The sequence below is a fragment of the Dromiciops gliroides genome, chromosome 5 (genome assembly GCF_019393635.1).
Source record: "Dromiciops gliroides isolate mDroGli1 chromosome 5, mDroGli1.pri, whole genome shotgun sequence".
NCBI classification, from domain to species: Eukaryota; Metazoa; Chordata; class Mammalia; order Microbiotheria; family Microbiotheriidae; genus Dromiciops; species Dromiciops gliroides.
Genome location: NC_057865.1, coordinates 272,743,024 through 272,765,364, shown reverse-complemented (window position 1 = coordinate 272,765,364; position 22,341 = coordinate 272,743,024). Strand labels below are relative to the sequence as shown.

The window sequence follows — 22,341 nt, the reverse complement described above, 5'->3', positions numbered from 1 at the left end:
TTTTCAGGGGCAGCTAGGTGGCGCAGTGGATAAAGCACTGGGCCTGGATTCAGGAGGACGGGAGTTCAAATCCGACCTCAGACACTTGACACTTACTAGCCGTGTGACCCTGGGCAAGTCACATAACCCTCATTGCCCCGCAAAAACAAACAAACAAAAAAAACCCAAAACAAATAAAATCATGTTTTCTTTACAGTCAAAATAAAAGGAAGAAAAAATAGGAAAATTCCTTATGGCTGGAAGAGGCTAGAGTCCCAACCCAGCGGCCATTACCTCTGGACAGCCTCCAGTTAAGGGATGGGGTCCATCCTTTTCCATACTTGTGGGATTCCTCTCCCCCCCCCTCCCCCTTACCATATCTCTACTACCAGCAGATTTTGACAAAGAGGAAACATCCCTATAATTTTCTTCTCTCGTTTATATACATGTAAACCATTCTTTACCCCACGTGATATTTTAGGGTTTTTATTGCCCAGTATATTTAATGAGGCTTTGAGTATTTTAGCTAGAGGCTGAGCTCCAGAAAATTGGATTACGTGCACTTGAAAGAAGAGAAGATGGGTCGCCTTCAAGGCCTGACTGTTTCTCCCCCTTCTCTCAGGTGATTGCCCACGAGATCTCTCACAGCTGGACAGGAAACCTGGTGACGAACAAAACCTGGGACCACTTTTGGTAGGATTTTCTTTCTTGCTGATCTTTAACCTCATTGCTTTGTGCACGCGCTGCCGTGGACGCGTTGTTTTCCCAGTTATGTCTCAAGCTCTCTTGGGTGGACTCGGTGCTAGGCACGGGTGCCCGACCAGCGGGTGCTGGGATCCACGTGGGGCCTCGCCCTGTATGGGGCTGGGCTGTGCAGCTGGCCACAGGGTGAATCATTATTTTTGTAGCCTCCCTCCCCTTGACCATCAAACCCAGCTCCCTCAAGTGTGGGTCGGACCATCTCATCCCCTACTCAGCAAACATCTGTGGCTCCTCGTTATCACCGTTGTCTGGCTCTTAAACCCCTCCATAAGCTGGCAGCCTTCCTACCGCTCCAGTCTTCTCGTACCTCACACCCCACCGTGTTCTCCTTAATCCAGCAGGCCCCAGCCTCCAGGGTGTCCCCACCCAGGGCGCCACATCTCTGGATCCCAAGCATTTGCGCTGGCGCTCTGCACACTTGCCTGGCGCCCCCTCTTCCCCATCCGCTGGCTTCCTGCATGCCCACCTTCTTCAGCCCCACCTAAACGCATGCCCACCTTCTTCAAGAAGCCTTTCACAGTCCTTAATCACAGAGCCTGCCTCCTAAGACTGCCCCAGTTCATCTTCTCTGTATCCTCTTTGTGGTTCTAGACGTGTTGTCTTCCCCTTTACACGGTGAGCTCCCTGAGGACAGGGACATTCTGTTGCCTCTCTTTGCCTCGGTGCTTAGCAGAGTGCCTGGCACACACAGTGGGTACTTAATAAATGCTTGTTGACTGTGACTCAAAAAATACCAAGAAACTTATTTGAATGGAACATCTTCTCACCTCTGCTGTTGGAAATTGATCTTTTCCTTTTCCAGGTTAAATGAAGGCCATACCGTGTACCTGGAGCGCCATATTTGTGGCCGGTTATTTGGCGAAAAGTTTAGGCATTTCCACGCTTTGGGAGGATGGGGAGAATTAAAGAACTCGGTAAGTCGATCACCCTTCAAAACTGTTCTCCAAAGACCTGGAAGAACTTTGCAGAGGCTTAGTAGCTAATTTTTTTGTGTGTGTGTGGGGCAGAGGGTTAAGTGACTTGCCCGGGGTCACACAGCTAGTAAGTGTCAAGTGTCTGAGGCCAAATTTGAACTCAGGTCCTCCTGAATCCAGGGCTGGAGCTTTATCCACTGTGCCACCTAGCTACCCCCAGTAGCTAATTCTTAAAGTGCCTTTTTTATGTGGGAACAGGAGGGTCATTGTCATAAGAGAGAGAAATCAAGGACATCACATTGGTGTCACTCGGTGTGTCGGTGTCACCGAGTGTGCAAGACTGACAGGGACGTTATTAGATCCAAAAAAGGAAGCCCTCAGGTATCGCTTCTCATCAGTGTCCGAGCGAGTGATACTGTCTCAAGAAGGAGCCTGGCCCCGGAGCACGTGGTCCTGGCTCCCACCCCTCTGAGCTGGGGCACCCTTCTCAGCCTCACCTTCCTCACCTGTGAAGTAGGGCCAATACCAGCCTCTCCTTCACAGGGTCATGTGAGGATCCGTGGAGAGAAGGTGTTTGGGGAGCCCTTGGGGCTCGATTTAAATGTCAGCTACTATGACTGTATTTAATTGTATTTCAGAATAAATAAAGTTGGTCCCTTCGATGCTCACCTACCCACTCCTGACCCCCGAGTGCCCTAGCTAGGTTCGTGTTCACTGGATTTGTTTTCTCTTGTAGATCAAGACTTTTGGAGACACCCATGCCTTCACCAAACTGGTGGTGAGCCTGAAGGATGTGGACCCTGACGAGGTGTATTCCTCTGTCCCCTACGAGAAGGGCTTTGCTCTGCTCTTTTATCTTGAGCAGCTTCTGGGGGGACCAGGTAACACTTGACGCTGTCTTCATTTTTCTCCTTGGGGGAAGAAGAGAAGGAAACTTGCCTCCCTTAAAGCGCCTCTGCTTCATTCTTCATTTCTGTAATTGTGCCTTGGCTCAGAGACCTGACCACTTACGTGTAACTGCACAGCTTTAAACATTTAGGGAGTAACACAGTCTTGGTCCCCTGGGCCACAGAGAGGTTCAGCGACCGGTCTGTCAGATAAGATCCAGGTCTTCCTCTCCCTAAAGCTGGTCTTCTGTTCCCTGTTTCTATCATTGCCCTATTTTGCAGGTGAGGAAGTTGAATTTCAAAGAGGTTAAGTGATTGGTAAGCATCAGAGGTGGGATTTGAACACAGAGGCGGCTCCCGACTCCACAGCCAGTCATTTCCCACTATCCCACGATGCAGGGAGAGCTCATCAGACCTCAGATCTCTGGGGCTGGATCCACCCTGTGCGTTCAAATTCATCTCCACCATTTCTAGTGTGGATTTTGTACTCCAGGCAAGCCTCTTCTTTTCCCCATGCCCCCCCTTGCTCACTACTTTTGCTCACATCCCCCTACTTAGAATGTCTTGGTCTAGTATTCACAAGTAGATCGTAAGCCCCTTGAGAGCAGGGATCAGACTGGATATTTCTTCTGAACTCTCCATGGTGCCTGGCCTGGCACTGAGCAGTTCATAGCCATTTGATGAGAACTTGTTTGACCTTTTTTCTCCTAGAGGTTTTCCTGGCGTTCTTAAAAGCCTATATTAAGGAATTCTCCTACAAGAGCATAACCACTGATGACTGGAAGGCCTTCCTGTATTCCCACTTCAAAGACAAGGTGAGGTGGAGACAGCATTTCTTGTTCTTGTCACACGTTTTGTGAAGGCTGTTCTGAGTTCCTCTGCCCGTGGTGGTACTCGAGTAGGCTAGAATTGCTTCAAGAATGAACTCATGGGGGCAGCTAGGTGGTACAGTGGAAATAGCATCAGCCCTGGATTCAGAAGGACCTGAATTCAAATCCAGCCTTAGACACTTGACAATTACTAGCTGTGTGGCCATGGGCAAGTCACTTAACCCTCATTGTCCTGCCAAAAAAAGAAAAAAAGAATGAACTCATCAAGTGCACTCATTTTATTTTAATTTTAAAATATGTGATCAAAACAACAAAAATGATTTGTAGAATTTTCCTCTGAGACTCAGTTTGATGTTCCCATTTAAGAGCCCCTCTCTACACCATCTGAGCACTTATTCAGCAGAGTCCTGTACAAGCCATAGGCCTTCCTCTGTTTGTTTGGTTAGTTGTTTGGTTTGGTTTGGTTTGGTTTTTGCGGGGCAATGAGGGTTAAGTGACTTGCCCAGGGTCACACAGCTAGTATCAAGTGTCTGAGGCTGGATTTGAACTCAGGTCCTCCTGAATTCAGGGCCAGTGCTCTATGCACTGCGCCATCTAGCTGCTCCTCCTTTGTTTTTTAAAACTACCCAGAGATGATCTTGCCACAAGGCTCAGTGTTATCATTAATATTGTATTCTGTACAATGAAGGTGACACTAGCATCTGCCTCCCATCATTGTCGTGAGAATCAAATGAGGTCATATTTGGGTAGTGCTTTGCAAACATTAAAGTACTCTATACATGCTGTTATTGTCGTTTTTATAATACACATAAATGACTTTTTCCATTTGGGCAACTCCTTGTGTCAGGATTTCCTTCACTGGTACAGATAGCAACCCTTGTATGTCTTAGGAAACAAGTACTAGGGAGTTGCCTGAGGCACATGGGGTTAAGTGACTTATCTAGGATCATACAGTAGGTAAGTGGCAGGAGACAGGATTTGAACCTAGCTCTTTCTGAATAGATCTAGCACTCTACGTGCTATCCCACACTGTCTCTTAATTCTGTTAATACAGTTATGGTGTACATTATAATCTTATCTTGAAGACATAGTGTGGGGTCCTGTTTTGGGCAGAGAAACGTTATCATGTGACAGACCAGGTCATTTTCTCAATTGCTCACAGGTGGATGTTCTTAACCAAGTTGACTGGAACGCCTGGTTCTTCTCTCCCGGCCTGCCACCGGTAAAACCAAAGTAAGTGTTTCCTTCAGCGTCAGTGTGCCCCCATCCCAGATCTGCCCCCTGTCTCCAGCTGTGTCCTCTTCCTAAAGTCACTGGGCACTGCCTAGGCCCACTGCGTCCCACAAAGTGTGAGTCATGCTGGTCACTCCCCCTTGGAGCCCGGTGGGACTGGCCTCCCTTCATCACTTCCAAAGTGGCACCCCCACCTTGGGGGGGGGGTGCTTATCTCAAAGCCCTCCCGCACCTTCATGAGGTGTCAGCCCAGCCAGACTTTCCTGCTTTGTCAGGATCTGTGAGTGCTCGCTCCCTCCCTCCAGACCACCTCCATGCCCCAGTGAAGCCACAGAGGAGGACGTTGGAGGGGCAGTGAGATTAGGCATTGCCTTTGGCCACTGGTTCCTAACAAAGAAATGCCAGAGAGTCCCAGAACTGGAAGGGACTAAGTAGCAGATCCGCCCCCGCCCTTCCCCAACGCTGTCCCCCATAGCACGTCTGACGAGTGGCCAGCCAGGCTGCTTTCATAAGCTTTAGTGAGAAGAAACCCTCCCAGCCCACTCTGGGGCAGCTCTCGTCTTAGATAGCGTCTCCTCGCATCCGCTCCTCTCTTTGCCATTCTGCAGTTTGCTCCTCACCCCGCCCAGGCTCAGCAGGCCTGATCCCGCTTTCACTTGAGAGCCCTTAGACTCTGGAGGACAGCTCTCTGGGGCCCCCCAAGTTGTCCCAACCCGTTCCTTCAGCTGATCCTGCCCAGGTGTAATTCATAGACCTTTCCCCATCCTGGTCACCCTCCTTGGAATGTCTTCCATGCTACCACTGCCTTTAAGATGTGGTGCCTGAACGTTAGCGAGGACTCCAGATGTGGCCTGAGCAGGACAGGCTGAGGCTCTTCCCTTGGCTGCAGGAGCTTCTTTGGCTACCCTACCCACTGTTGTCTCATAGGAAACTTGTGGTGCACTAGAATTCCCAAACTGTTCCTCTTGTACTTGTGAAGTCAATCTTGTGGATCTAAGAGTATTGACCTCTAGTAAATTGAATTGTTTTCAGATTTGTCCCAACTTTTTCACCTGCCAAACTATTTTTGGATCCTTTGGAATCAGAGTCTCAAAGTTGAAAGGCTGCTCAGAGGCCGCCTACTCTACCCTGCCCCCCTAAAACTGCCACCACCACCCCCCCCCTGGCTGGTCATCCTGCCTTGGCTTGACAGCCTCTGGTGAAGGGGAACCCGGCCTCATCAGTTCACATTCTCTCCTAGCTTAGTCCCCAAGGAGATCAGAGCAATCCTGAGGCTCCCTGGGATTTCTGAGCCATCCTGGGTTCTTCCCACTGTCCCTTGAGTGGTTTTTGAGCACTCATATGAGCTCTGAAGCCACCCCCATGCTCTGCCCCTAGAGACATGCCCTGGGAAAGCTCGGGGCCAGGCAGGGTCCCCAGGGCACATTCCCATGTAAACCTGTAGCCCTGCTCTTCCAAGTCTGCCCTAGGATTCCAGGGCAGCCTCCCACACATGTCATGGCAGCCAAGACTCAGGGAACCGCCGGCTCTTTTTGTATTTGACCGCCATTTGCTGAGAATTTCTGGCCTCCTTTAGAAGTGCCAATGTGTAACAGTACACAGCATGTTGGATTCAGCGCTTCACTCTGCATGATCTCTCAGTTCTTGGATTGTATCCAGATTCTCCCTGTGATACATCAGGCAGAAAAGTCCACGTTTCCAGCGTTTCCTGGCTCTTCACCTGGGTTTGAACTCAAGGTTATTGATGGGGAAAAAAGAGATGGATATCTGTGTCTTCATAAACTCTTGTTTTCCCATCTTTTCAGGTATGATATGACTCTAACAGAGGCTTGTCTTCACTTGAGTCAACGGTGGATCACAGTGAGTAGACCTGTGGGATTCTGGGCTCTTGCAGAAGGGCAAGACTCTATGGGCAAAACACTGTTTTCTTCCATGAAAAAAGTTCATGAAGCACCTACTCTGTGCAAGGCACTATTGTTGGGATTGTTGTAGAACGAAATGATTTACTAGCCATGCTTGCTAGTGAGAGGCATCGTGGTGGAGTGGCTCTAGGAAGACCTGGCTTCAAGAGCAGCCTCTGACCCATGCTGACTGTTTGACCCTAGGCAAGTCTCTTGAGGCGGAAAGTGGCTGAGAAGCTGCCAGCCTGCATTGGTGGGAGGGCTTTCCTTTCCTGGAAGTTCCTTGTGCTGGTGAAATCACTGTCCAGCCTGTGTCCCTCCACACACTAGCAAGGATATTCAGCAGTGAATTGCATTTCCTTGTTTCTTCTCTTCCATAAATTCAACATTTAAATGATAATTCATGTTGCAATCATAGATATTTCCATGAAAAATATAATAATGCTCGTAATAAAAAGCTCACATTTGGCATCATTTTAAGGCTTACAAAGTAATGATTACCTCATAGTAACCTTGGGAGGAAAGGAAAGGATATAAGTATCATCTTATTTCACAGATTTAAGTGATTCAGTTTTCTAGTATATAACGTAATATGTAATTCAAACATACTTTTGAAATCTAAGCACAGTACTTATTTTGGTCTGTGTACAAAGCTTTAACTAGCTTAATTACCATGTTACATTGTTTAGAGTATAAAAAAGATAATTAAAGATTTTGTCTATCATTTCTGCCCTAAAGCAAGTAGCATAACTTTATCTGACCCTTTAGAGTGATCATAATAAATTCACATTGTTAACTCTTTGAATTAAGTTACTGCACCCACCACCACCACAACTACTATTACCATTACTATTACTATTTCATTATTACTATTACTACTACTATTACCATTATCATTACTATTACTATTACTATTTTATTATTACTATTACTACTACTATTACCATTACCATTACCATTACTATTACTATTACTATTACCACCACTATTACTATTACCATTACCATTACCATTACCATTACCATTACCATTACCATTACCATTACCATTACCATTACCATTACCATTACTATTACTATTACTATTACCACCACTATTACTATTACCATTACCATTACTATTACCATTATGACTACTACTACTAGATGGTGTTTGCTTGGTGCTTGAAGAAGTTTCAAGGGCACTTTACACGTATGAGATCATTTGGATTTCCCACTAACTCTGGAAGGTAGAGAGGTGCCATTGTATCCCCCGTTTTACTGTTAAGGAAACCCAAGGCTAATAGCAGATAAGGGGCTTAGCCAGGACTCTAGCCACAACGCCACCTAGCCACCTTCTCTGGAAAGATGGCTGCTGCAACCTCAGATCTCTCAAGCCGCTGCCTTGTAGGGAAGCAGACCTATCAGGTACACACGAGTCTCTGCTGCCGTGCTACCCATAGTACAAGCCCTGGGGCTCCTAGGGCACATTTTCAGGGCAGCATATTGGTCACACGTGTGAATTCATTGATCAGAGGTTTGGATTGGGTCCCTAGTTTGACTTAAAAAAACAGCCACCATAGACTCGGACAAATTTGGCATGAAAGTGTCCATGAGCAGAGAAGCAGCAATGTGTGCTGGTCAGAGGACTGAACTTGGAAACCGGAAGACCTGAGGTCAAGTCCTACCACAGACGCTTCCTAGCTGAGTGACCCTGGCCAAGTCACTGAACCCTCTCAGCCTCAGTTTCCTCATCTGAAAAATAGGATTAATAATAGTACCTTATCCTCAGGTTTGCTGTGAGAACCGAATGAGATAACATATGTAAAGTGCTTTGCAAACCTTAAATTGCTATGCAGATGTGAGTTGTTATTACAGACATACCTTTCAGACTTGTAAAGTGAGCTTGTATGGGCTCCTCTCTTCCTGAGGCCACTCCACACATCCGCCTTTGGTTGTCCTAAGAGTTGGGAGGAGGGTACACATTGAATTTGGGTTTTTTCCTCTCAAAAGCAGTGCAGGAAACCAGCTGCCAAGTTAATGAATCAGTGGGCACTTATTAGGCCCTTACTGTGTGCCAAGCACCATGCTAAGCTCAGAAGAAAACTAGAGTAGCCACAGGTTGTTTCCTGCTTTTCTTGTGCTAAATAACTAATCAGCAGAAAGAAGGAGAAGAGAACAGGACCAGTCCCCTCTCCTGCCCTCTTCTTGGCAAATTGTGTTGAACAGCTATTAATCATGCAGTTTTCTCAGGAAGCGTTTTCCCAGCAAACCCAAATATGAGAATTCATTTTATGACAAATAGTATAAAATAGACTAATAGTACACAGCATGTCTGGGAGAAGGGGAAACACTGGATTGTGACCTTTAACCTGTATGGTATTCAGAAAAATACAGTTTGGTCCTTGGCCCAAGTCTTTTTGGTGGAATAACTTGTAAATGATCTTTTCATGCTTTTAATGTACCTTTAAAAAAAAACCTGTACTGGTGTCTGGAAGGAAAGGCATGATTTATTTTACTGCTTCTTGGCGCATTATATATTATATATATTGTGATTTCCAGGAGCCAAATAAATACTTTACCCCATTTCTTTAGTTTTCTGTTTGTTTGTGTAAGCTTAGTTTTCATAGCTTCTCCCCAAGAGACCGTGGGTACTACTACTCCTCCATCTTTACGAGGCTGTGGAAGAAATAATCCACTTGAAATTCTGTTCCCTCTTAAAGCGATTGGAACCTGGATTCAGTTCAAGTCCTGAACACATACGCCTGTCTTTTACTTATAAACGTGGATAACAAAGGTGCCATTGGGGGTCTTTGTTTTTGTTTTTTAGGCCAAAGAAGATGATTTGGGCACATTCTGTTCCACAGACATAAAGGATATGTCTTCTCATCAACTGATTGAGTTTCTAGCATTGATGCTAGCAGCGGTAAGTGTTCTGTGTTAAAGTTTTGGAAATTCAGATGGAGGGAAGAGCAAAGAACAGTATTCCAGTCTGTCATGGGAAAAGGAGGAAAGAAATGGGGAAGAAATTATTGGTCAAAGTCATTTACTCAAAGAGCGTTTGAACACATGATGTGGCTGCCCAGCTGACCTCTCCCTGACATGGAGGCTCTCCAGGTCCAGGCCAGATGCCCATTGGCCAGAGATGCCACAGAATAGGCCTTTTACCTTCTTCTGTGTGCTGGGCCCCTCTGGCAGTGGCTGGTGAAGCCTAAGGACCCTGCTCAAGAGGATGTTTTTAAATGCATAAAATTATTTTGTGCCCTAAAACCTTTTGTAAGGGACCTCTTCCCCCCCCCTATAATTTATTTGTCCCCAGACTTCCAAGAACTTTCCCTCTCTTTTGATTGGACCTGTGATGTCATCCATTATGGGGGACTCCCAGTGAGGAAAGCCCCTCTACCAATTCAGATGGGCACCTATTCTATAGAGATGCCTGGGGCCCTGAAAAATGGGCCCGTACATCCACACATCCAGGCTGTGTCAGAGGCAGAACCTGAACCCACGTCCCGTGGCCTCATGGCCGACTCCTTGCTGTACCACACAACTTTCTCAGTGATGATAAACTCATCTGAAGCTTACTTCAACCTGAATAAATCATTTCATTAGGTCATATCCAGTACAGTCCATTCAACTGGCAAAATGCTTGGGATTTCAACTAAGATCACTCCTCTCTCTCTCTCCAACTTCTTTCTTCCCAAGAATAGAGCGGAAGTGGTCGGTGACACTTTGTTTTCTTTTAGGCACCGATTCCAGTGTCACACATACAGCGAATGCAGGAGGTCTACAACTTCAATGCTATTAAGAACTCTGAGATACGGTTCAGGTATCTATCACTTCCTCCCAGAAGGAAGGAGTGGTCCACATTGACATCGCTCAGCACCTGGGGAAGGGGGGGGGGGCAGAAAAATAAACAATCCGAATCCAGAGAAACCTAACTGGCAGGTTCATCCCACCTGTCCCAAGCTCCCTTGAGAGGGTCCTGCTCCTCCCGTTTGTGGTACATGCAAGCTTCCATTACTTTAACAACATTGGGAAAGAAGAACACACCCTCACCCCCAACTCCCACCCCCGTAAACAGGCTTCTTCCAAAGCTAGCTGGGCCCAGCCTGTCATTATCTGACTCACAGAGCACCCGTCTGTTCCTAATTAGAATTCACCGTGGCACTGTGGCCTCCGTGGCACTGTGGCCACCGTGTCAGACCACAGCTGATTCAGAAATTAGAATTAGATATTTCATTAGCGCCTATGCCGGGCACCCTCCTCGAATCCCAAGGAGCCTTCACGGGGGAGAACAGCGTCATAGATGGCGTTTAACTGTGCTGGAACTCTGAGTTTTTGACCAGATTTAGAAATTGTTTTCTGCCTGAGATGTTGCTACAAATAAATCCGTTCTGAGAATGACTTGTTAGTGCTTGGTGGTGATTTTGCTTAAGAGGATTAGGGTAGGATTAAAGTCAGGTACACCAAGTTTTGAGTCTTGTTTTCAGTGTGACCTTGTTCAAGGACTTCACTTCTTGGTACTTTGGTTTTCCTAAGAAAAGAACTGAGACGGCCATTGTGTCAGGCCCTTCGAGAATATCAGTGGCGCTAGAGTCGAGAGGACCACAAGGTCACCTTGGGCTGCCACTTCACTTCCTAGGCCTCAATTTCCTCCTCTACACAAAGAGGGTTGGATTCAGCGATCGGCTCTGGCCCTTTCCCCTTCTCAGCCCCGGGACCTTGGTCCCCTCCCTCCCCTGACCCTGCTTCTCTTTTCAGATGGCTGCGCCTTTGCATCCAGTCCAAGTGGGAAGACGCCATACCCCTGGCTCTAGAAATGGCCACAGGACAAGGAAGACTGAAGTTTACCCGCCCCCTGTTCAAGTAAGTCCCCAGTGTGTCTGGAATCTCTTTGGAGCACTAACGCACAGGGGGAGGTGGGGGGCGGGGGATGGCGGGATGGGTCTGTTGACTCAGTTCAGTCCCAGCATCTATGAAGCCCCAAGTTGGTGTCTTCCCCTCCCAGACTGATGCTTTTGTGAAGGTAAACCAGGCCGTCTTCCGCCTCAGTTCTCCCGTACCACGTAACTACTGAATGGGTGTTACCTCAGACACACTGAGACCTGGAAAGACCTTAGCTTAAAAATCCCAGGTCTCCATCGCCAGTCATCCTGACCTGGGTCTTGCCGCTGGACCCCAATGGCTCTGGAGGAGAGAGCGGGGTTGATGACTGCACAGCCCTGCCTCGCTCAAATCCAGGTCACTGCGAGTCATGACGTCACCTCCTGGTGTCACTGCTCCTCTCCAAGAAGGAAGGACCGACAACAGTTTATTAAGCCTTCCCTGGGTCAGGGTTCAGCACTAAGTGATGAGGATGCACAGACGGGTGGAGCCGCTTTTGAGGGCTGAAGGCCGAGGAGCCCACAAAGATGGGCACTGGAGCCTGCCCGAGAGCCCTCCCTGTGAGGGGAGGGTTGTGTCATATTTACACGTCAAGTGTGGAACTTGAACTCGGAGCTTCCCGGCTCCAAGGCTGGCTCTGTCTCCACCAAACTCATTTCACATGACGGAGGAGACAAGCTTTGTATTTGGGATTCAAGGTGGCAGATGTGATCAACCCCATTATTCCCTCGGCATTTGTATGGATGCTAGAACATTTCAAAAAGGCAAAGGAAGAGGATGAACCAGGGTTCCCAGCAGATTTGGGGGAGTGAGGAAGAGAAGTCTGGAATGATGTGCCAGAGGGAAAGGAACAAAAGCCAGTCACCCCTTTAAAATCTGAATATTCCAAGGGCAGGGTACAGTTGTGAGCATTGCCTCTGCCACTCACGGGCAGGGAGCGACAGGCCTGGGGCTCAGAACAGGCACCTAATCAATGCCTGATGGCTTGATGAGTGAGCTGTAGAAAGGAAAGTCAGCCATTAGCAGTAAGCTGGAAAAGAAACCACCAGGGACTTCTTCTGTGACGCCCTTTGCTCCAGACATTGTATTTTACACAAGACAGGGCAGCCCGAGTCTGCAGATATCCATAGCTAACTTGCTGGGTGGCTCAACTCCCAGCTGGCTTTAATCAGTTTAGTCAATGAAAAACAAATCATTCAGTTTCTGGTTTGGTAAATTAATTAAGCCAAATTTGATTTATAAAGTCAGTTTTTCTACAACATCAGGAAATAAAGAACACAAGTCTTGCTTTTAAATTCTGCCTGTGTCAACTTGAAAACAGTGGCCTTCTCCTGGCCACTCTCCACTGCTTTTCAAGTATGCAAGTAGACTGTACACTCCATGAGGCCAGGACCTGCTTTATGTCTGTCTCTTTATCTCTGGTGACTAGAATAGTGCCCCGATACCTCCTCCTGCCTACAGTCTGGGACTCTTTGGAGCTTGGCCAGTTGTACATTGAGCTGAGGAGGCTTTGGGGGTGAGCCTGGACATGGCTGAGGACCCTAGGTTCCTATACAGATTCCTCACCAGCTTGGCAGGCAGGAGGCCAATGGCTTTTTCTGTCCCGGCAGCACTCTGAGATCATCTGAGAAATTGTGGGAGGCCCACATTTCTCTGTTAGGAAAGAGAAGACCCAGCCCAGCTCTGTCACTGAGATATTTCAGAGAAGTTATTCTTTGCAAGTGGAAGCACTCTGTCGCCCAGACACCTGCCTCCCCTTCTGGAGGGGGGAAGGAATGTGCAAAAGGTGACAGAAAACCACAAGAATGTGGTTTTTTTGCTGGCTAAAACATGATGATTCCTACCTTTCTTATCTTGTGATTTAAATTGATTCAAGTCCAGTTTGATAGAGGATATTAAAGACTGTATTTTAATATTTGTTTACAAATAAGCAGTAGCTGGTCATACCCTTGTTTAAGGGTTCCCATTTGTCTTCAGCAGTTAAGCTTCTGTGATTTCTCCTTTTGTACTTTATTATTATTATTATTATTTTTTGGGGGGGGTCAGTGAGGCAATTGGGGTTAAGTGACTTGCCCAGGGTCACACAGCTAGTAATTGTTAAGTGTCTGAGGTCACATTTGAACTCAGGTCCTCCTGAATCCAGGGCCCATGCTTTGTCCACTGTGCCACCTAGCTGCCCCCACCTTAAGTTTTTTTAATGATTTTTTTTTTCAAATTAAATGAAGCATTTATTAAACACCAACTATGGTTTTCCAATTAAATGCTTTTCAAATTGAAATGAAACATTGATGAAACACCAACTATTTTCTAGGCACTATTGTAGTCACCAGAGATATAGAGACATAAAGCAGGTCCTGGTTTCATGGAGTTTACAGTCTACTTTCATACTTGAAAAGCAGTTGAAAGTTGCCTGGAGAAGGCTCTTGTTTTTGAGTCGACACAGGGAGGTATACACCCTCCCTTAGCCTAAACTGCAGCACTTTGCCTTGTATTAAATTCTGTAAAAATGTTGTGATGTGTCAATTATGCAAAAATCTTTTGCAGGGATCTTGCTGCCTTTGATAAATCCCGGGGTCTGACTCTCACTACCTACCAGCAACACAAAGCTAGTATGCATCCTGTGACTGCCATGCTGGTGGGGAAGGATCTGAAAGTGGACTGAGGACCTCAGCCGCCCACCCACCATCCAGTTTCATAGTGAATGACAGAAACGTCTTCTGTGAATCGCTCTGTAATCACACATTCCCCTTACTCTCAGATTTGTATTCTGTTGTATCAGTGCTTTTTGCCAAAATAAAACTGAGCTGAGATTTTTAAAGCTACCTTTCATTTTTCAAAAAGAATTTGGCAGCACTGGGAAACTCACCACATGTAGTGGTTCTTAAGACATCAGACCCACAAAAGAAAGAAGGACACGCAGCCCTGATCCGCTGTCCACAACCACGCTGCTCTCCTGTTATGCCTAATGCTTGACTTTGGTGCTTTAGTTGGAAATTGCTACCATCCGTCCAAAAGCTCACCACAATCTAATGTCTGGTTTTGAGATCAACTTGACAGCGCAGGCAAGAGCACTTTTGTTCTTAATCTGTGTCACCTCTTAGGAATAATCTAACACTGGAACGAAATTAACCACCTGTGAACAAAAACAGGACAGAGCCCCTCACTTTGCCTAGAGCCGACCCTGTAACTAGTGATCCATCTCTGATGTGTTCCTCCATCTGTGTCGCACCTCCTTGGTTGGTTTCCACATTTGTCTCAGGATCACAAGGTCCTGACCACCTTCAACTTCTTTTTTGGGGTGGGGAGGGGCAGCGGCAGTGAGGTTAAGTGACTTGCTCAAGGTCACACAGCTAGTAAGTGTCAAGTGTCTGAGGCCAGATTTGAACTCAGGTCCTCCTGAATCCAGGACTGGTGCTTTATCCACTGTGCCACCTAGCTGCCCCCACCATTCCTTTTAATCCAACTCAACCATCATTCTTTCACTTTAGCCCCCACAGTTTCCATTAAGTCATTTTCGTAGCTATTAAAATGACACTGAGCTATGGCTAACATATTTGGAAAACCATTTTGTATGGAAAATGTTAAAATATCTGAATGATAGGATCATCTATAGGGTGGGCCAAAAGTCAAGAAGGGGTCTGGTGTTATAATTTTTTGAAAATTATTTTTTCTTTGTTTTTTGCCATTTACGAGATTTGATTTTTCATACATAATGTAAATTCATTTTCCATATATACTGTATATGATGCTATGGTATTGTAAATTAAACACAAAAATTAAAGGCGTTATTAAATATTCATGACTTTTAGCCCACTCTGTATTTAAGGCTATAAGGTACTTTAGAGGTCAGTGAGTCCAAACTGTTTTGTTTTGGTTTTTTGCGGGGCAGTGAGGGTTAAGTGACTTGCCCAGGGTCACACAGCTAGTAAGTGTCAAGTGTCTGAGGCCAGATTTGAACTCAGGTACTCCTGAATCCAGGGCCAGTGCTTTATCCACTGTGCCACCTAGCGGCCCCCTAAACTGTTCATTTTGTAAATAAGACTGAGACCCAGGAACATTGACTCTCCCAGGGTCACCTCACTAGGAATGGGCCAGAGCATTGTCTTTTTTTTTTTCTCATTTCATTTTTCTTAATTATGTGCAAATAATTTTTTTACATTTTTTTAAAAATTTTGAGTTCCAAACTCTCTCTTTCCCACCTTCCTTATGAAAGCAGTTAATTTGATACATAGGCCATCATGCAAAACATTTCCCTGACTCCAGCAGCTTAAATTGTTCTTTTCCTTTCTCTGATCTCTTATAATAATGGTCCCAGTCTGGACTGCACGATTGAGCATTTGATTCTATTTTTCCTCTTCTCAACTGTGAATTTCATGTAGGTAAGTAAGCCTTCTCTCTTCTTGTCGGTTAGGTTGTGAATTCCCGGAGGGCAGGAAGCTGATACTACCTATGTACCCTGAAACTCTCCTCCTTTCCTGAGTACCCACCCATAGGAGCTCTGTCAATGTTGTTGGACCTCACTAAGGAATTAGAGAATCATGACCATCCTTAAGTGCACGAAGAACACTTGCCCTTGGTTTTCTCTCTCATCTGGGGCTACTCAGTCAGAGAGAGTTGTTTGCTGAAGCTTTGTAGAGATTGGAAGGAAGTGCCAAAGGTCATTTAGACCCAAACCATCCAAACGGAAGTTTTGTATTTAGGAGATTTGATGGGAGGTTTTTGTCATTTAATTCACCAGTCACATGACTTCTCCATCAAAAATATTTCATTTGGAGGGCAGCTAGGTGGCACAGTGGATAAAGTATTGGCCCTGGATTCAGGCATACCTGAGTTCAAATCTGGACTCAGACACTTGACACTTACTAGCTGTGTGACCCTGGGCAAGTCACTTAACCCTCTTTGCCCAGCAAAAAAAATATATATATATATATATATTTCATTTGTTGTTTACTGACCCCTTCTAAGCAGGTGACACCGCTCCCCCCCCCCCTTTTTTTTTTAATGCCTGCAGTGTTTTTATTCAGTTTAGGTAAAAGCAATTGTGTGGTCAGGCGTGTACACCTGTAATCTCTGCTAATGGGGAGGGCTGAGTCAGATGGATCCCCTGAGCTTTGCAGAGTTCTGGGTTGTAGTAGAACTAAAGAAAATTAGGTGTCTGAAGTAGTTCCAGCACCAGTGAGGGAAGTGGGGAGGGACTTCAGGCTACCCAAGGAGGGAAAATCAGTTCAGAAATGGGGCAAGTCAAAGGGAGGGAGGGAAAGAAGGAAGGAAGGAAAGAAAGAGAGAGAAAGAAAGAAAGAGAAAAAGAGGAAGACAGGAAAAAAGAAAGGAAGACTGAGGGAGAAAGAAAGGAGGAAGGGAGGAGAGGAGAGGGAGGGAGGAAAGGAAGAAAAGGGAAGGAAGGAAAAGGATGGAAAGAAAGGAGGAAGGGAAGGAAGGAAAAATAGGCAGGTATATATAATTTGGACCCTCAATGAAGTGAGCTATAGGTATAGCCAGCTAGGTGGCTCAGTGGATAGAACTCCAAACCTGGCGTCAGGAAGACTTATCTTCCTGAGTTCAAACCTTGCTTCCAACAGAGCTAACTAGTTGTGTGACCCTGAGCGAGTCACTTCACCCTGTTTGCCTCCATCTGTTAAATGATCTGGGGAAAGAAGTGGCAAACTACTCCAGGATCTTTGCCAAAAAAGCCCCAAAAGGAGTTACGAAGACTCAGACAGACAGGACTGAAACAACAGAATAACACTCCATGCTGCAGGGAACCTGATTTTTCTCCTCTAGAAATTTAATTGGATTAGGGATAAACTCAGCAGATCAGATAACATTTATGGAGCAATGTTGTTGTTAGGGGTGTGGGGCGGTGTTATTTAATTAAAGTAGGGAACTCCTACTGAAGAAACTCCCTCAACCCAAGATTCTAAGGAGTAGAGAACCTGCCTCAGAATCGGGACAACCCACCTCTAACAATGAATTGCTGTGTGATTCCGGGCAAGTCACTCACTCAGTGCCTCTAAGTGACTCTCTGAAGGATTATAAATTACAGAGCTTGGGCAGCAGGTGGCGCAGTGGATAGAGCAACAGCCCTGGAGTCAGGAGTACCTGAGTTCAAATGTGACCTCAGACACTTAACACTTACTAGCTGTGTGACCCTGGGCAAGTCACTTAACCCCAATTGCCTCACTAAAAAAAATAATAATAATAATAAATAAATAAATTGCAGAGCGTGTACTGATCTATGCTGGTAAACTGTGATCCATTATCCTTCAATATTAAATTAAAATTAATTAAAATTTGATCAATTTAAAATATTTTTTCCATTAACAAAAATCTCCCCCCGCCCTGACCCTTCCTTCATCTTGTAGCAAATCTGCCCAGTCAAATTCCCAAATTGGCTATGAACTAAAAATATAGGGCATCCCATAAGTCTTGGTGCAGCTTTACTCGCTAAAAAGACTTTGGGGACACCTTCTATATGTCTCATTCTGTGGCAAGAGTCTATCACCTGTCGGACGGGAGTTGGGTAACATGTAAAATCATCAGTCCTCTGGAATTTTGGCTGGTCAATAGGTTGGTAAGACTTCTTAATTATTTCAAAGTTGTCTTATGCACAAGGAGTGCTTATGGAGATACATATTTTTGGAACTTTATAATCAGAAGTTTCAGTCATTTTTCAGTTGTGTCTGACTTTTTGTGACCCCATTTTGGGGTTTTCTTGGTAGAGACACTGGAGTCAATTGTTGTTTGTCCCTTGTTCTCAAAGAGGACCATGACATGGGGGTGATGTCATGATTTGCACTGAATTGGATTTAAGTGAGGGAGGGCTGTACAAGGTCACCAAACTCACTCTCCCTACTCCAGAGCCATCTGGGACGAGTGGCAAGATATATATCAGGACAACTGGAGATGGCCCTGGATGTTTAAGGCAATTGGGGTTAAGTGATTTGCCCAAGGTCACATAGCTAGTAAGTGTCTGAGGTGAGATTTGAACTCAAGTCCCCTTGACTCCAGGGCCAGCATTCTATCCACTATGCCACCCACCTGCCCATTGTAGTTAGTATGATAGATATAGATGAGGAAACTGAGGCAAACAGGGTGAAGTGACTTGTCCAGCGTCACACAGCTAGTAAGTGTCTGAAGCTGGATTTATACTCAGGAAGATGAGTCTTCCTTACTCCAGGCCTTTCTCTCTATGCCACAAACCTGCCCATAATCAGAAGATGTGGGTTCAAATCCTAGTTCTGCCATTTATCACTGGTATGACCTTGACCAGCTGATTCTGGGAATCAGTTTCTTCATCTATAAAATGAGGACCACACAGTACTATAATTTCACAGGAGGAACAGTTTCATTTTTGCCTTAAGTTCAAAGAGTGCTGAAGGGGATGCTTGTTATAAAACTTATATGTAAAACTTGCCATTTATCTCACAAAGAACGTAAGATCCTTGGTGTCAGAACAATATCAATTTTGCCTTTATAACCCAGTGCTTAGCACAGTGCCTAGCATATAATATATTCTGCATATATGTTTTCAGTCTGTGTTTTTTTATAATATTTTCTTTTTCCCCAATTAATGTAAAAACAATTTTTAACATTCATTTTTTAAAAAAAGTTTTGAGTTCAAAATTCTGCCCCTTCCCTCCCTGCCTCCCTGAGGTGGTAAGCAATCTGATATACATGTACAATCATGCAAAACATTTCTATTAGTAATTTTGTAGAAGAAAATTTAAACAACAAAGAAAGAAAAAGAAAGGAAGGAAGAAAGAACATTTCAGTCTGTATCCAGATGCCATCAGTTCTTTCTCTAGAGGTAGATAAGCATTTTTCATCAGGAGTCCTTTGGGATTGTCTTGGATCATTGTATTGCTGTGAAGAGCTAAGTCATTCACAGCTGTTCATCGTACAATGTTGATGTTACTGTGTATACGTTGTTCTGGGTCTGCTCACTTCACTCTGTATCAGTTCATATAAATCTTCCCAGGTTTTTCTGAAATCATCCTGCTCCTCATTTCTTTCTTTTTTTTTTTTAAGTGAGGCAATTGGGGTTAAGTGACTTGCCCAGGGTCACACAGCTAGTAAGTGTTAAGTGTCTGTGACCGGATTTGAACTCAGGTACTCCTGACTCCAGGGCCAGTGCTCTATCCACTGCGCCATCTAGCTGCCCCCCTCATTTCTTATGGTACAAAATATTATACAATATATCCCTATGAAAAGTTTACTGGATTTATTTATTTCCTTTTTTTTTCTTTTTTTTTTGGGCAGGGCAATGAGGGTTAAGTGACTTTCCCAGGGTCACACAGCTAGTAAGTGTCAAGTGTCTGAGTCAGGACTTGAACTCAGGTCCTCCTGAATCCAAGGCTGATGCTTTATCCACTGCACCACCTAGCTGCCTCCAATTTATTTATTTCCAACAGTAGCTGGTTCACTGAATTACATCTGAAGCCTCAGGTCCCCTCTCTTGCTTAGATCAGGAAGGCATTTGGTTGCAATGCATAGACCAAAGGGCAAAGTGAGAGAGGGCTTAGTTTAAAAAAAATCAATTCCTTACCTTCAAATATTACCCCACCCCCATCATTATAGTCAGTCCTGGGTTAAAACATTTCTAGGGGGAAGATAACACCTGAACCACTAGTTCTTTCACTCCCAAGCTAGATAAGGAGGTGTGTCTGCTGACCCAGTTTAGGAGTGGATAGAGCTCTTTCCAAACAGTGACCTAATCAACTTTAATAGACAAGAGGAAAAAGATCTCTCTCATTGGCCTCCCACCTTCTCCGTGGGCTGACTTTTTAGTTCATAGCCTCTGGAGTAAAAGTTATTTCCTGCCTCAGTCCTCTTTGACAGAGGTGTCATCCCAGGCAGAAATACTCAGAGAAAACAGACCTTTGAGAGAGAAAAGATGCCCAGATATACAGTCCACGTCCGGGGGGAGTGGCTGGCCGTGCCGTGTCAGGATGGCGGCCTCACAGTCATGTGGCTGGGCCGGGAAGCCGTGAGGAGGTACATGAAAAACAAGCCTGACAATGGGGGGTTTGCCTCACTGGATGATGTGAAGTTCTACATGCGGAGGTGTAAGGGGTTAGGTCTACTGGACAACGATGATCTGCTAGAAGTTGCCTTGGAGGACAACGAATTTGTGGAAGTTGGTAAGTAGAGTCAGCCGTCTTACAGATTGAGCAGAAACAAACCACGAATGGACAAAGGAGGTGGCATCTCTCAACACACCCTTCAAAGTCATCCCTGGACACAGGATGAGAATGGGATCATTGGCTGAGAGCTAGAAGTGACCTGATAGGTCTTCTGGTCCAACCTCATCCTTTTACAGATGAGAAAACAGGCCTAGAGAAGGGAAGGGCCCTCAGAGGTTGGTTATCTGTTCCAACCTCCCCATTTTATAGATAAAGAAACTGAGTCTCAGAGGGAAGATGGGCCATGAAAGGCTACCTGGTCCAAAGTCCTCATTTTACAGATGAGTAAGGAAAGGGAGTGAGGAAAATGAGTCCTAGAAAGGAAAAAAGTCATTTGCCCAAGCTCCCTCAGAACTCTAGAAGAGAAGCTTTTGAAGGTCAGTTGTTGGTGTTTCTTTTCTTTTTCTTTTTTTTGCTGGGCAATTGGGGTTAAGTGACTTGACCAGAGCCACACAGCTAGTAAGTGTTAAGTGTCTGAGGCTGGATTTGAACTCAGGTACTCCTCAATCCAGGGCCGGTGCTCTATCCACTGCACTATTTAGCTGCCCCCAGTTGTTGTTGTTTCATTGGTGGTTCTTGGGAAAGGAGCAGACCAAAGGGAAGGAATTTATTTTATTTTTTTATTTAAGGAATTATTTTAAGTCCCACTCACTAAACCTTAACACCTGTTCTCTTTTGCCCTCCACTTTCGCTTTCTTTTAAATCATGTATTATTAATGTCTTCTGTTGGTACCTCATGGTCATTTCTGGCATAGTCCCCTTGTCCTACCCACTTCAGACTCAGCCTTTCCTTTATAGTAAAGAAAAATGCCCATATGGGTGATCACATCTAACAATATATATAGTCAATCAATCAAAATTTATTAAACCCTACTATGTGCCAGGCACAGTGTTAAGTACACACTGAGCAATACGTGCTTAACACCATCATGCCTTGACAAATGTTGATTGATTGATTGATTATGTAAATAACATAATATAGCTTTCTGGTTTACTCCCATCTCTGAATGAGGATCATAGATTTGGTTCTGGAAGGGACTTTGAAAGCCGTCTAGTACATTTTAAATATGAGAAGCTGAGGCCTCAAGAAATGAAGAGAGAGGGGCAGCTGGGTGGTGTAATGGATAGAGCACCGGCCCTGGAGTCAGGAGGACCTGAGTTCAAATCCGGCCTCGGACACTTAACACTTACTAACTGTGTGACCCTGGGCAAGTCACTTAACCCCCATTGCCTCACCAAAAAAATTTTAAAAAACAAAAACAAAAAGAAATGAAGAGAGAGGGGCAGCTGGGTGGTGTAATGGATAGAGCACCGGCCCTGGAGTCAGGAGGACCTGAGTTCAAATCCGGCCTCGGACACTTAACACTTACTAGCTGTGTGACCCTGGGCAAGTCACTTAACCCCCATTGCCTCACCAAAAAAAATTTAAAAAACAAAAACAAAAAGAAATGAAGAGAGAGGGGCAGCTGGGTGGTGTAATGGATAGAGCACTGGCCCTGGAGTCAGGAGGACCTGAGTTCAAATCTGGCCTCGGACACTTAACACTTACTAGCTGTGTGACCCTGGGCAAGTCACTTAACCCCAATTGCCTCACCAAAAAAATTTAAAAAAACAAAAAGAAATGAAGAGAGACTTGCCCAGGGCCACACAGGTAGTGAGTGACAGAGCTTGGAGGGAAAGTAGATTTCATTCATTGAGAGGTATCACAGTATGGTAGAAAGGATGCTGGCAACAGAGTCAAGGGTCTTGGAGTCAAATCCTGCCCCAAATATTACCTTGAGGACTTTGGTC

The 22,341-nt window shown here is 45.3% G+C and overlaps 2 protein-coding genes across 2 annotated transcripts in view; both read left to right on the top strand.

Moving 5' to 3' along the window:
• LTA4H (leukotriene A4 hydrolase) overlaps nt 1-14,186 on the top strand; it is a 34,854-nt gene extending 20,668 nt beyond the window's left edge. Inside the window, exons 10-19 of the mRNA XM_043968212.1 lie at nt 602-672; nt 1,544-1,655; nt 2,392-2,536; nt 3,254-3,357; nt 4,535-4,605; nt 6,411-6,465; nt 9,315-9,410; nt 10,228-10,310; nt 11,246-11,350; nt 13,913-14,186. Coding sequence (XP_043824147.1) covers nt 602-672; nt 1,544-1,655; nt 2,392-2,536; nt 3,254-3,357; nt 4,535-4,605; nt 6,411-6,465; nt 9,315-9,410; nt 10,228-10,310; nt 11,246-11,350; nt 13,913-14,030 — 960 coding nt within the window. The 3' untranslated portion in view covers nt 14,031-14,186. The remainder of the gene's footprint in view (nt 1-601; nt 673-1,543; nt 1,656-2,391; nt 2,537-3,253; nt 3,358-4,534; nt 4,606-6,410; nt 6,466-9,314; nt 9,411-10,227; nt 10,311-11,245; nt 11,351-13,912) is intronic.
• A 5,916-nt stretch (nt 14,187-20,102) lies between these two features.
• Nucleotides 20,103-22,341, top strand: part of HAL (histidine ammonia-lyase) — a 36,873-nt gene continuing 34,634 nt past the window's right edge. The window contains exon 1 of the mRNA XM_043968650.1: nt 20,103-20,508. Within this exon, the coding sequence (XP_043824585.1) occupies nt 20,262-20,508 (247 nt within the window). The 5' untranslated portion in view covers nt 20,103-20,261. The remainder of the gene's footprint in view (nt 20,509-22,341) is intronic.